The sequence below is a fragment of the Maylandia zebra genome, linkage group LG14 (genome assembly GCF_041146795.1).
Source record: "Maylandia zebra isolate NMK-2024a linkage group LG14, Mzebra_GT3a, whole genome shotgun sequence".
Classification (NCBI taxonomy): Eukaryota; Metazoa; Chordata; class Actinopteri; order Cichliformes; family Cichlidae; genus Maylandia; species Maylandia zebra.
In genome coordinates, this window is record NC_135180.1 from 17,832,441 (window position 1) to 17,845,856 (window position 13,416).

The following is a 13,416-nucleotide window of genomic DNA, read 5'->3' on the forward strand; positions in this document are numbered from 1 at the left end:
TGTATAAATATAGTAAATGACAACAAACAGTAAATAAACCAACACATTTCTGTGACACAGCTGCTGTTTAACTACATTTCAGCTTTAATGTGAAATGCAGTTTGTACAGGAGCTGTTATGGGTTTTTGTTTTCGTACTTATTAACATATAGTCCGTTGTCCAAAGCACCAAGTGAATATGAATATTATTTTGCACAATGTTTAAATTGTTTTTGACTGCTCATGTATGAAGCTCAACAACCAAAAAATTTGTAAATTATGTTTGCTAACATGTTTTCACCTATTTTCTTACTTCTTTTTTTTGTCTTTCTCAGCATTCGAGACATATCGTAAGAAACAATGCTTTTTTTAAAATATATTTTGTGTTTTGTAATTATTAACATAGGCTGTTGTCTAGAGCAACAAGTGATGAAGATTGAGTTGTTACAACTTCTGTGATATTTCAAAGATTACTGAATAACTTTCTAGACTTTAAACAATGCTTTTAATGCGTAACTAATTATACCAACATCAGAAACCAATCACTGAATCTGTTTTCTTTCTTTTCTTTTTTTTCTGTTGACCTCGTATATCTATTTTATCCCTGACCAGAGCATTATCAACCTCTAAGACCAGGTCAGTTTAAAAAAGTTCTTTTTTCATTTTTTACATTGTAACATTAATAAAGAATAAGAAGAGAAAACATATAAAACAAGAAGCATTCAGACAGCACACACCTCTGTGATGGAGTAATTAGAAAGAGTAATTAATTAGATTGCTTGTTACTGAAAAAAGTAACGTCGTTAGTAACTTCGTTACTTTTAACCCTGTTATTCACATCCCTGTATCTGAGTGTATATATATATATATATATATATATAAAAAAAAACACCCAGCACGCCCCTGCGGGCGGTTTATCCTTCAAGCTCGGGTCCTCTACCAGAGGCCTGGGAGCTTGAGGGTCCTGCGCAGTATCTTAGCTGTTCCCAGGACTGCGCTCTTCTGGACAGAGATCTCCGATGTTGTTCCTGGGATCTGCTGGAGCCACTCGCCTAGCTTGGGAGTCACCGCACCTAGTGCTCCGATTACCACGGGGACCACCATTACCTTCACCCTCCACATCCTCTGGAGCTCTTCTCTGAGCCCTTGGTATTTCTCCAGCTTCTCGTGTTCCTTCTTCCTGATATTGCTGTCATTCGGAACCGCTACATCGATCACTACGGCCATCTTCTTCTGTTTGTCTACCACCACTATGTCCGGTTGGTTAGCCACCACCATTTTGTCCGTCTGTATCTGGAAGTCCCACAGGATCTTAGCTCGGTCATTCTCCACCACCCTTGGGGGCATCTCCCATTTTGACCTCGGGACTTCCAGGTTATACTCGGCACAGATGTTCCTGTACACTATGCCGGCCACTTGGTTATGGCGTTCCATGTATGCCTTGCCTGCTAGCATCTTGCACCCTGCTGTTATGTGCTGGATTGTCTCTGGGGCATCTTTACACAGCCTACACCGTATATATATATATATATATATATATATATATATATATATATATATATATATATATATATATATATATATATATACCTATAACTACATTTCAGCTTTAATGTGAAATGCAGTTTGTACAGGAGCTGTTATGTTTGCCCAGGTTTTTTCATAGTTATTAACATAGTCGGTTGTCCAAAGCAGCAAGTGAATATGAATAGTATTCTGCAAAAGTTTAAATTGTTTGTGATGAGTCACAGTATGAAGCTCAACAACCAAAAAATTTGTAAATTATGTTTGCTAACATGTTTTCACCTTTCATCTTTATTTCTTTTTTATGCTTTCTCAGCATCCGCGGAATATAGTAAGGAAATCTTTTTTTAATATTTTGTGTTTTGTAATTATTAACATTGTCTAAAGCAACACGTGGTGAAGATTGAGTTGTTACAATGTGTGTGATATTTCAACAATTATTGAATAACTAACAACTTGGTAGACTTTGTAGACTCACTGAGGTTGTTTTCTTAATTATTGAATATCACCTATTTTTTTCCTTGACCAGAGTGTCTTCCATCTGAATGGACAGGTAAGTTTAAAAGTGTTTTTTTTTTTTCTAAATTATACATCAAAAATGAGTAATTAAGAAAACATATAAAATAAAAAGCATTTTTCCATCTTTGCACATTTTAAAAAAGTTTGTAGAGTTTTTATATTTTCAGGTTTGCTTTGGTAGTCATTAATTACATTGGTAGTCATTTGTTGACACAAAGTGAAGAAGGCTGAATTGCTATAACCTTTGTGTTATTTTGAGTATTATTGAATAACTTCCATCCATCCATCCATCCATCTTCATCCGCTTTGTCCGGGGCCGGGTCGCGGGGGCAGCAGCCTAAGCAAAGAGGCCCAGACCTCCCTCTCCCCAGCCACCTCCTCCAGCTTATCCGGGGGAATACCAAGGCGTTCCCAGGCCAGCCGAGAGATATAATCTCTCCAGCGTGTCCTGGGTCTGCCCCGGGGCCTCCTCCCAGTGGGACATGCCTGGAACACCTCACCCAGGAGGCGCCCAGGGGGCATCCTTGTCAGATGCCCGAACCACCTCAGCTGGCTCCTTTCGATGTGGAGCAGCAGCTGCTCTACTCTGAGCCCCTCCTGGATGGCCGAACTTCTCACCCTATCTCTAAGGGAGAGGCCAGCCACCCTTCGGAGGAAGCTCATTTCTGCCGCTTGTATCCACGATCTCGTTCTTTCGGTCACTACCCACAGCTCGTGGCCATAGGTGAGGGTAGGGACGTAGATCGACCGGTAAATTGAGAGCTTCGCTTTTACACTCAGCTCCCTCTTCACCACGACGGACCGGTGCAGCGTCCGCATTACTGCAGCTGCAGCCCCAATCCGTCTGTCGATCTCCGGCTCCCTTCTCCCATCACTCGCGAACAAGACCCCGAGATACTTGAACTCCTCCACTTGTGGCAGGAACTCATCCCCGACCCGGAGTGGGCACTCCACCGGCTGAGAACCATGGCCTCAGATTTGGAGGTGCTGATCCTCATTCCCGCTGCTTCACACTCGGCTGCGAACCGTTCCAGTGCGAGCTGGAGGCCCTCACCCGATGAAGCCAACAGAACCACATCATCTGCAAAACTATTGAATAACTTGTACACTTGAAATAGTTTGCAAGCCAATCGTTGCGTTTTTCTTTTATTATGTCTTGCGTATTGACATCACGCTCAAACATTTCCATTTTATCTCTCTAGAGTGGTCAGGTTTATATATTTTTAAAAAGGCGCACATCAATGGAACAAACGTGTTCATTGTATTTGATTCTCAGAGCCATCATTTAGTCTGAGCTCAGTGTGTTTGTGTGTGCTGATTTCTTCATGTGATAAAGTGTTTTGTATGTACAAAATGTCATGTTGTGACATTATTCTAAGTACCTTTTGAACCACTTGTTTTGAATCATGATAAGAAGTCTAGTTAATACATTTCGTTAATGATAATTAATCTTATTCTTATCTTCTGTCTCACAGAATGCTATGGAAGCCTCTGTGGTAGGTTACAAGTTGTGTCTCTGTGTTGTAATTATTAACATCCTCTAAAGCAACAAGTGATGAAGATTGAGTTGTTAAAACTTCTGCAATATTTTAATTATTGAATAACTAATAACTTTGTAGACTTTAAAAACTGCTTAATGAGTAAATAATTATAGCAACATCAGAAGGCAATCACAGAGGTTTTTTTTCTTAATTACTGAATATCACCTATTTTTACCTTGAAGTTTAGTTAATACATTGTGTTACTGATAATTAATCTTATTCTTATCTTCTATCTCACAGATGGTAATGGACGCCTACGTGGTAGGTTAAAAGCTGTGTCTCTGTGTTGTAATTATTAACATTATCTAAAGCAACAAGTGATGAAGATTGAGTTGTTACAATGTGTGTGATATTTCAAAGATTACTGAATAACTAATAACTTTGTAGAATTTAAAAACTGCTTAATGAGTAAATAATTATAGCAACATCAGAAGCCAATCACTGTGTTTGTTTTCTTAATTATTGAATATCACCTATTTTTATCCTTGACTAGAGTGTCTTCCATCCAGAAATGAAGGTAAGTTTAAAAGTTTTTTTCCTGCATTGTAACATAAAAAAGAGTAAGTAAGATTTAAAAAAAAAACATTTTTAAATGTTTTTGCTTTCACAGCACTCATGGGTTGTGGTAAGGAAAAAAGTTTTTTAGTATTCTCTGTTTTGTAATTATTAACAGGCTGATGATGATGAAGGTGAAGGTTGAGTTTATTTTCTTCATACTCATATAAATCTAAATTGTATAAATTATTCCTGAACAGCAAGTCAAGGGAGGTCAGTTTAAAAAAATATGTTTACTAATTTCTACAGACACACACACACACAACAGAGTAAAGGGAAAAAATATGAAATAAGAGGCGCTCTGAGAGTTAAAACCTCCATCAGTGCAGCTTATTTTTTGGGCAATATTTACTTTTATTGTGTTTTTTCTTTTTCGTTTTTTTTAAATTACTTAAATTCATCTGTGAGGTTAAAAATCTGTTTCTGTGATTTTTATAAATATAGCAATTGTCTGCAATCACTAAATAAACTAACACATTTCTCTGACAAAGTTAGTATTTTACCCATTCTAAGCTTGATGTGAAATACACTTCATAGAGAAAAAGTTGTTTCATGTTATGTCAATTTTAAGAAAATTAACCATGTCTTTATGATTTTTTTTTAAAAAAAATGGATGATACTGTTTACTTAATGATTTTAACATCAGACTTTTAATTGTGTGTTGTTTAGCTCAATCGCAGGTCATGCGCTCTGTTAGAGGTGAGTAAAAAGCTAAATGTTGCAGAAACAGTGTGATTAAAAATACGTTAAATGGCTGTAAGCACGCAACTAAACACCACATGCGTTTGCCACAGTTGATCTTTAATTTTGCCTTGGAAGCCTTTAACATCTTGTGTTTATTGCGTTACCATTCCAATCCAGTGATAGTTGTTCTGCTTCTCAATTCTCAGGTCACCATTTGCTCCATGTTTTTAAATCAGCAAGAGACAACATATTGCTGCATTGTGATGACTGTTAAAAAAACATATGAACCAGTTCCTGACATAGGAGTCCAAGAGTTTTCATTGTCCTACATTTAAGAGAGATACCATTGCACTTGTTGCACATTTGCTTAGTCAGGACGCCCACAGGCAGTAGAACTGGAGCAGCTCCTATTTACTTTGTTTTAGATGACCGTTACTGCACTGGATGGATGTGGATTTCTATTTATTGGAAAGGAATAAACTTAACTCAGCATCAGTCATATGAAAGTAATGAATTACCAGATCACCCAGTTGGACTGTAGTGTGTGTGTTTTTATAATAATGACTTGAGCTTCATTGAGTTGTGGTCTCTCTAATCTCGCAGAACCTGATAGCTATGAACCAACAAACAAGTCTGACAGCAAAAAAGGGCTATTTACTCACATGAAGAAGAAGCTACCTGTCTTTTGGAAATCTCATAAGACGCCTACCAACTATGATGATGCTCGTCTAAACTTTGTGTCTGAAGGTAATGATTTGATTTGATTTGATATACCTTTATTAGTCCCACAAGGGGAAATTTCATAAGGCTGCCGACCTATTGCACGCAATGGTGGCGCCATCTTACCCTCCAACCATACATACATTACACAAAACATCACATGGGGAAGACAGGTCAGAGAGGTATAACAATGGAAAATGCACCACATGAGGAAAGATAAGGAGAAAAAAAATAACTCCCCCCAGACTGAGCTCCGACAGGGAGATCCGTTTGAGAACAGAAAAAAAAAACACCTCTGCACATAGCACATGAAAAAAAACTCTTAATACACCAAAGAAACACATGACAAGCAACAGGGGTGGGTAAAGGGTGAGAGACCGCCGAATTAGACAGTACATCCAGGCCTGCGTGCGCTGGTCTCCTTGATCCCTGTCAGCATCGGAAGGGAATAAGCGTCGAAGGCGTTTGGAAAGGGAGGGGGGATGAGTGTGTGCATATCAGTGTATATGTATGTGTGTGCGTGTCCAGAGTTCAGCTGAGACAGTGTCCTTCGCCCTGCTAGGCTAAGTAAACAGTCTTCCAGCCAACCCAGGTGGCCTTGCATGGAATGGGAAGGAACAGACTAAACACAGTCGTTATCAACCAACAGAAGCGTCCAGTTTCCATCATTTACAGAATTTCAGGGCACCCAATACATTCTTCATTGTTGTCGCCACATTATAGTCATCTTACCATAACACTGCACTGCAAAAAAGAGGAAAATGTGCTTTACTGTAAATTTACTGTAGAATATTTGTCTTTGTATTTTCTCATACACATTTATGTTATACTATCATATTATAGTCCTTCAGCCGAGTATATGGACTACTATGAATTCTACTATATATATGTATATATATAGTAGACCAATCGGAGTCTGCGCTGCGGGACTGTTTTGATCACGCGGACTGGGAAATGTTTCACGTGGCTGCTAGGGACATTGATGAATACACAGACTCAGTCTGCGGATTTATCAGGAAATGCGTGGAAGATGTCGTCCCATCCAGAACAGTCAAATCCTTCCCAAATCAAAAACCCTGGATTAACGGAGATGTTCGCGCGGCACTGGCGGCACGGAGCACCGCCTTTGCCTCCGCGAACACATCGGACTACAAACACGCACATTACCAACTCCGGAAGACGATCAAAGCAGCCAAACGTGAGTACAGGGACAGGGTGGAGCAACAGTTTGACAACCCTCGGAGTATGTGGCAGGGACTAAACACGATCACAGACTTTAGAGGGAAAACCAGCACACCGCAGACCACGGCCTCTCTGTGTGAGGATCTAAACGTATTCTACGCTAGATTCGACACAGCGAACACCATGAGACCGGACAGTGTGCGCACCGCGGATGACGTCAGTGCGCACACTGTGTCTGAGGAGGATGTGCGGAGGTGCTTCAGGAAGGTGAACGCACGCAAAGCTACTGGTCCGGACGGGATTCCCGGCCGCGTCCTCAAGTCATGCGCGGCTCAGCTGGCTGGAGTGTTCACGCACATCTTCAACCTTTCCCTCTCTCTGTCTGTAGTCCCAGCCTGCTTCAAAATGGCCACCATCGTCCCTGTACCCAAATCTTCCACCATCTCCTCATTAAACGACTGGCGACCTGTAGCCCTGACCCCCATCGTAAGCAAATGCTTCGAGAAGCTGGTCAGGGACTTCATCTGCTCTGCATTACCGGACTCACTGGACCCTCTACAGTTCGCATACCGCCACAACAGGTCCACTGATGATGCCATAGCCCTGACACTACATACTGCCCTGTCACACCTGGAGAAGAGAGACACGTATGTGAGAATGCTGTTTGTAGATTACAGCTCAGCATTCAATACCATCGTTCCCTCGAAGCTGGACAGGAAACTGCAGGATCTAGGACTGAGCAGCTCCCTCTGCAGCTGGATCCTTAGCTTCCTGTCTGACAGACGCCAAGTGGTCAGACTGGGCAGCATCACCTCATCCCCCGTCACACTGAACACTGGTGCTCCACAGGGGTGTGTACTGAGCCCTCTCCTGTACTCACTCTACACCTACGACTGCACAGCCACTAACAGCTCCAACATCATTGTGAAGTTTGCGGACGACACTACAGTGGTGGGTCTTATCACCAACGGTGATGAGACGGCTTACAGGGAGGAGGTCAGCGCCCTGACCCACTGGTGTCAAGACAACCATCTCACCCTCAACGTCACAAAGACAAAGGAGTTGATAGTGGACTTCCGGAGGTGCAGAGAAGTGCACACCCCCATCATCATCAACGGCGCTGCTGTGGAGAGAGTGAGCAGCTTCCGGTTCCTTGGCGTACACCTGGCTGAGGATCTTACGTGGTCAGTACACACAAACAAAACAGTGAAGAAGGCGCAGCAGCGCCTCTTCTTTCTCAGGAGACTGAAAAGATTCGGCATGAGCCCCCGCATCCTCAGGACCTTCTATCACTGTGCCATTGAGAGCATCCTCACTGGATGCATCACCACCTGGTATGGCAACAGCACCGCCTACAACTGCAAAGCTCTCCAGCGAGTAGTGCGGTGCTCTGAACGGATAATTGGAGGTGAGCTTCCCTCCCTCCAAGACATCTACAGGAAGCGGTGCCTGAGGAAAGCGGGGAGGATCATCAAGGACTCCAGTCACCCCAGCCATAAACTGTTCAGACTGCTTCCATCAGGAAGGAGGTTCTGCAGCATCCGGTCCCGTACCAGCAGACTGAGAGACAGCTTTTTCCACCAGGCCATCAGACTGCTGAACACTTCATAGACACCTCAGCTTCACTACTGGAACTTTAACATTATGCACTCCATACTGTACAGTAATGCCACTGTTTTGCACATGTCTCACTCTGTATATTTTATTTTATATATTTTATTTATTGTTTACTCTATTTAATTTGTAAAATATGTGTACACACACACACACACACACACACACACACACACACGTAGAAAAATATTTAGTATACACATCCAGAAATGCATATACTATTATATATTGTACATATATTTATTAGTTTCAGATGTAGCCATTCTTGTATTTTGCTTGTTTACATTATTGTATTTTGCACAACTCTGTTGCTTGTGAAGCTCGCACACAAGAATTTCACTCCCTTGTGCTGTACCAATGTACCTGCACATGTGATGTGACAATAAAAGTGATTTGATTTGATTTGATATATATATGTGTGTATATATATATATATATATATATATAGATAGATAGATAGATAGATAGATAGATAAAAATTATATATGTATGTGTAATAATAGATATATAGAACTAGATTCAACACTTTATGTCCAGTTATTATTTCATCTTTGTACTTTATCTTTTTCAGCTGCTGTGCAATTGCAGCCACCCAGAGATCCTTTGCTACAGTTAGTCTTCCTTCAGGAGGCATCTGGCTACTGGCGGCTTGATCCAGCTCTGGCTACTGCACTGGGAAAGATCAGCAAGGAGATGGAAAAGTCAAAGCCTGAAAAGGTGGGTTGTTGTCAATTTTAGTCATTACAAAAAGTGAATATATGGGTGTTAATCAAATTTTATAGTACACATTAAAGAAAGAAATTTAAGAAATTAAACTGTAACATAACATAACAGATTAAAATTAATTCAGCTGTACTAAAAACTAGGGCTGGATATTGTCACTGATTTCTGGAATCAATTCAATTCCGATTCACAAGGTCCCAATATTCGATTCTATCCACGATTCGATTTAATTCGCTTCGATTTGATTTGAATCGGGGGGAATTTTGCCTCAGACAGTCAGAAATATCATAATTCTGATCACTTATCAGTGCATATCCATATTATCCATAATATCTATAACAAGAAAGCTGACACTAGCATTACAGCAGATGCCTTTGTGTCAAAGTAACTGGGGATAAAACACAGAAAAACTTGAAGAAGAATTTCCTGGCCTGGGTTTTTAATAGCAGATGACCTTAAAATATATTCTGTAGTAGGTCAAAAATGAAAGAAAACCATTAATCACCATATGAACATTACCTGATGAAGTGAAGCAAAGTAACAAAGGTTCAATTAGAGACACATCTAAGGGTTTTGCAATTTTGCATAATTTTAAAAAGTTTACATTTGTCCAGTATAGCACAGGAGAAATGAGGCTTTCTTGTCAGAAGTAAGTAAAAAAAAAAAAAACAGTGTCCAACAGCGCTGGCAAAACAGCAAAAGTAAGAGGGAATTCATGACGATGTATATGTGAAGCGAAATGTGAAGTGTAGTTTGGATCTTCTTCTGCTGCTGGTTCAGTCAATATTGTTTGGAGAGCGATAAAACATGCAGCTTCAGAATCTAGCGCAAAAAAGACGTAAACACAAAGAGCGGACCCGCCGACACATCAGAATCAGTGAGCTGTCAGCTTTCAGCCCCCGACGATGTGACATCTCACTGGCTCTGATGCGTCAGCGGGTCCGCGCTTTGTGTTTACGTATTTGTGCAGAATCTGTGTACCTGCTGCCATTTAATGTTTTAGCTGTTTGGTGGTTGTCAAAATTTTGTGAGGTTTAACCTCAGATTCTGGTGTTTCGGGCAAAATAAATTTATATTAAAAATTGATTCAGGATTTTAATGAATCGATATCATGTTATCCAAGCTAGAATTGATTTTAATCTATAAATCAATAATCAAAAACTACCCCTAGTAAAAACTGGCAAAAAATACATTATTTATATTATCACAATTGCCAAAAGTAAGATCTAAACCCTTGTGTAGCATTTTTTTTTTAAAAATCTAAATGTAGTTGTGTGCAGAACACTAACTTGTTTTGGTGTATCAACATTCACATGTGACTGGCTGCCTGTTGCCATTTTAGCTGTAGAGACAGGGAGACAGGAAGACGGATTTAAATGCAAGCATATCAGGAAAAAGTGACGAAACGAGCGAAAACGTAAAATGAGCAGCAACTAGCTGCATTTCAATGACATTGGAGACTGCAAAGTACAGTGCAGAATTTAAAAAATTGGGAGCTGTCTAAAGTGAAACCTGTCTTTGTTTTCAGCCATTTTCCATCAAGGACAAAAAAACCTCATTTGTGTTCTCCCTAGTAGTAGTAGTAACTGCATAAAAATAAAGCTTTTATGAAAACACTGAATGAAAAATTGTTTCCTTGAAAAAGACTAAAATTACTGTTCAGTACTGAATGTTAGATAAAATAAACTATATTCAAAGTGTCTTTGAATGGCAGAGATGTAGAAATGTGTGAATATACTGCAGAGCCATGGCTCAGTGTCTGTGTGTCTAAATTAGTCTCACAGACCTGAATATGATACTTGAAGCCATTTGTATTTCTGAACCTGTTTGATCTGCTGCTCACCACTAAGAAGAACAAGCATCAATTTTGGACATTTAACAGTATTTTTATAGGTTTTACATCTTTTCCCGCTGATTAAAAACCTCCCTTGTGGCAATTTATACTACACAAAGCGATTAACCAATAAACAATTAAATGACCGAGATGTTAGTTTTTCACTTTCAACAATAGAAATTTTGAGGGGTTTTGTGACTAACAAAAACTGGACAGCCTGGACAATGAGATACAATTTTACACATTTATTTCTTACAATTTAAGTCCAAAGAGTCGTACTGACAGGTTTCCTTTTTTGTCACAGCAGGTTTTTCTTCATTATGTAGAAAAACTTCTTCACTGGTCCGACCCACTTAAGAGCAAAGTGGGCTGAATGTGGCCTACGATGTAAAATTTGTTTGACACCCTTTCTCTCTGTGTGTGTGTGTGTGTGTTGCCTGTTTTATTTGTCTCTGATTGGGGAATTAGGGCAACAATGAAGTGTGGGCCACCATTCTGGCTCTGATCTGGCTTCATGCTTTTAAGATGGATGCAAAGGATGAGTGGGAGCTTCTGGCTATGAAGGCTGCCTCATGGCTCCGTGCTCAGAATGGTAGTAACACGATAATAACAGAAAATGCTGCATATCCATGACACAAAGTTAAAGTGAGCTATTCTTGCAAATTCATTCTTTAATCCTTGTGTTTTGTGTTCTTAGCACCATGTGTGTCAGAGTGTGTGGACGCTGGAAATGTCCTGTTGGGTTCCAGCGTGAAGAAAGAAGCTCTGGGACTCTGAGAGTTTTTTCAAATTGGCTTCACCTTAAGAGCTAGTTACACCATTAAGCCTTTTGATTCAGTGTTGTGTCATACTGTCTTCTTCATTCACCTTCTTCACTGACTGTGTGTTTATACATCATTCTGCATTTAATCATTAGTTATTACTAATCTCGGCTCTCTTCCATAGCGTGTCTTTTGTCATGTCTCCCTCCCCTCATCTCCAACCGGTCGGGGCAGATGGCCGCTCCTCCCTGATCCTGGTTCTACCAGTTTTTTTTCTTGGTAAAAGGGAGTTTTTCCTTCTGCACTATAACCAAAACACTTGCTCATAGGGGAGTCATGTGATTTTTGAGATTTTGTTTTCTCTGTATTATTGTAGCATATTTACCTTACAATATAAAATGCCTTTAGGCGTGTGATGCCTTTTGATCAAAAGACAGTAATTAGGGCATGATGTGATTAAGTTACATAAGCAAAGTGATAAATAAGTTCATAGTTAATAAACATTATAAGTAAATTTATGCTAAAAACGGTTAAAATATTTTGGTTTTGAAATCTGATTAGAGTAAGACATTTTTATTACAAGCGATCTTTGTATATTGTACGCGCGGCAACGGGCGCGAGAGAGCACTCACATCACGAACCTATCTTTAACATACTTTTCTCCCGCAACTGTAGAATTTGTGAACAAGTGCTTCGGCAGAAATAAGAGTACACTCATGTACACGCTAAATGTGCCCTACACACTTGTGCTTTGGGAAACGTTCGTTTTAGTGAGTATTACTGTGTTCAGGAAGAACTTGGATATGTGTTTACATGGAATAAAATGTGATGCCAAAGTAATGCACGCATTTAAGTTTGTCATTAAGATGTGTGCATTGGTGAGAAATTTTTTGTTATTTTGTTCATTTCACTTACAAAACTGAGAAGAATCCTTGGGAGAGGAAAAGGTTTAAAAAGGTCTTCAAAGTCAAGAAAAGCAAGCCCTGTGTGGAGATCTCTTCTGTTGTGTTTGCTGGCTGTTTAGCTTCATTCACATTGTTACGTGTTGTGAGGGCAGCACAAGGCAACTGTTGTTGTGATTTGGAGCTATATAAACAAAACTGGATTGAATTGCACTGAATGATGCCTACAATGTTATATTTATTTTTAATCTTTAATTTTTATGTTGTTGCAATCGTTCTAAGTGCTTAATTCAAATTGTTATACTTGTATTTCCACGTGTGCCTTGAACTGAAAATTAAAAACTGAAAATTCAAGTTGGTGCTTTGAATGAAAGGGGCTCCAATCTTAATTGCTTTTATTTATTATGACTCCTTGCGTGTGTTCTGTAGAATGTTTATAAAGAAAATCCTCCAAGTTTAAGAACTGACTACTATGGATAAAGTGAATGTCCCTAACTCTGTCCTTCTGAGTCAAGATCAACAGCCTCACTTCAAGAAAATGAATAATTATAGTTCTTTTCCTCTTCAAAATACAATAAAACATATCACAGCAGACTTGTGATATTGCCATAGGTTGAATACAGGAAAACAGTATCGAACTAGAAAGTGCATTTTCTGAAGAAACTGCAGTGTGAATGCTTGAATCTGAATGTATGCACTGAAATGAATTAGTTACTGAATTTAAGTTAAAAATCTTGAATGAGATAAAAAAAAAACCCGAATTTAACCTAAAAACAAAAGTGCTGAACTGCTAAAAGCTGAAGGTTACACAGAAGAAGAAGTTGGAAAAAAGCTGAAAATGTTTTAATTGTAAATTAGAAAAACCTAAGAAATGAGAAA

General features: G+C 39.5%; 1 protein-coding gene across 2 annotated transcripts in view; it reads left to right on the forward strand.

Moving 5' to 3' along the window:
• Positions 1-12,891, forward strand: part of LOC101482085 (von Willebrand factor A domain-containing protein 5A) — a 31,769-nt gene extending 18,878 nt beyond the window's left edge. Inside the window, exons 17-29 of one of the 2 annotated variants that reach the window (XM_076892379.1) lie at positions 314-328; positions 591-614; positions 1,819-1,833; positions 2,032-2,055; positions 3,497-3,517; positions 3,803-3,823; positions 4,056-4,079; positions 4,173-4,187; positions 4,787-4,816; positions 5,405-5,548; positions 8,889-9,034; positions 11,343-11,466; positions 11,572-12,891. In XM_076892379.1, the coding sequence (XP_076748494.1) occupies positions 314-328; positions 591-614; positions 1,819-1,833; positions 2,032-2,055; positions 3,497-3,517; positions 3,803-3,823; positions 4,056-4,079; positions 4,173-4,187; positions 4,787-4,816; positions 5,405-5,548; positions 8,889-9,034; positions 11,343-11,466; positions 11,572-11,651 (683 nt within the window). In that variant the 3' untranslated portion in view covers positions 11,652-12,891. The remainder of the gene's footprint in view (positions 1-313; positions 329-590; positions 615-1,818; positions 1,834-2,031; positions 2,056-3,496; positions 3,518-3,802; positions 3,824-4,055; positions 4,080-4,172; positions 4,188-4,786; positions 4,817-5,404; positions 5,549-8,888; positions 9,035-11,342; positions 11,467-11,571) is intronic. The other variant, XM_076892380.1, reaches the window with a different exon arrangement.
• Positions 12,892-13,416: the final 525 nt, after the last annotated feature.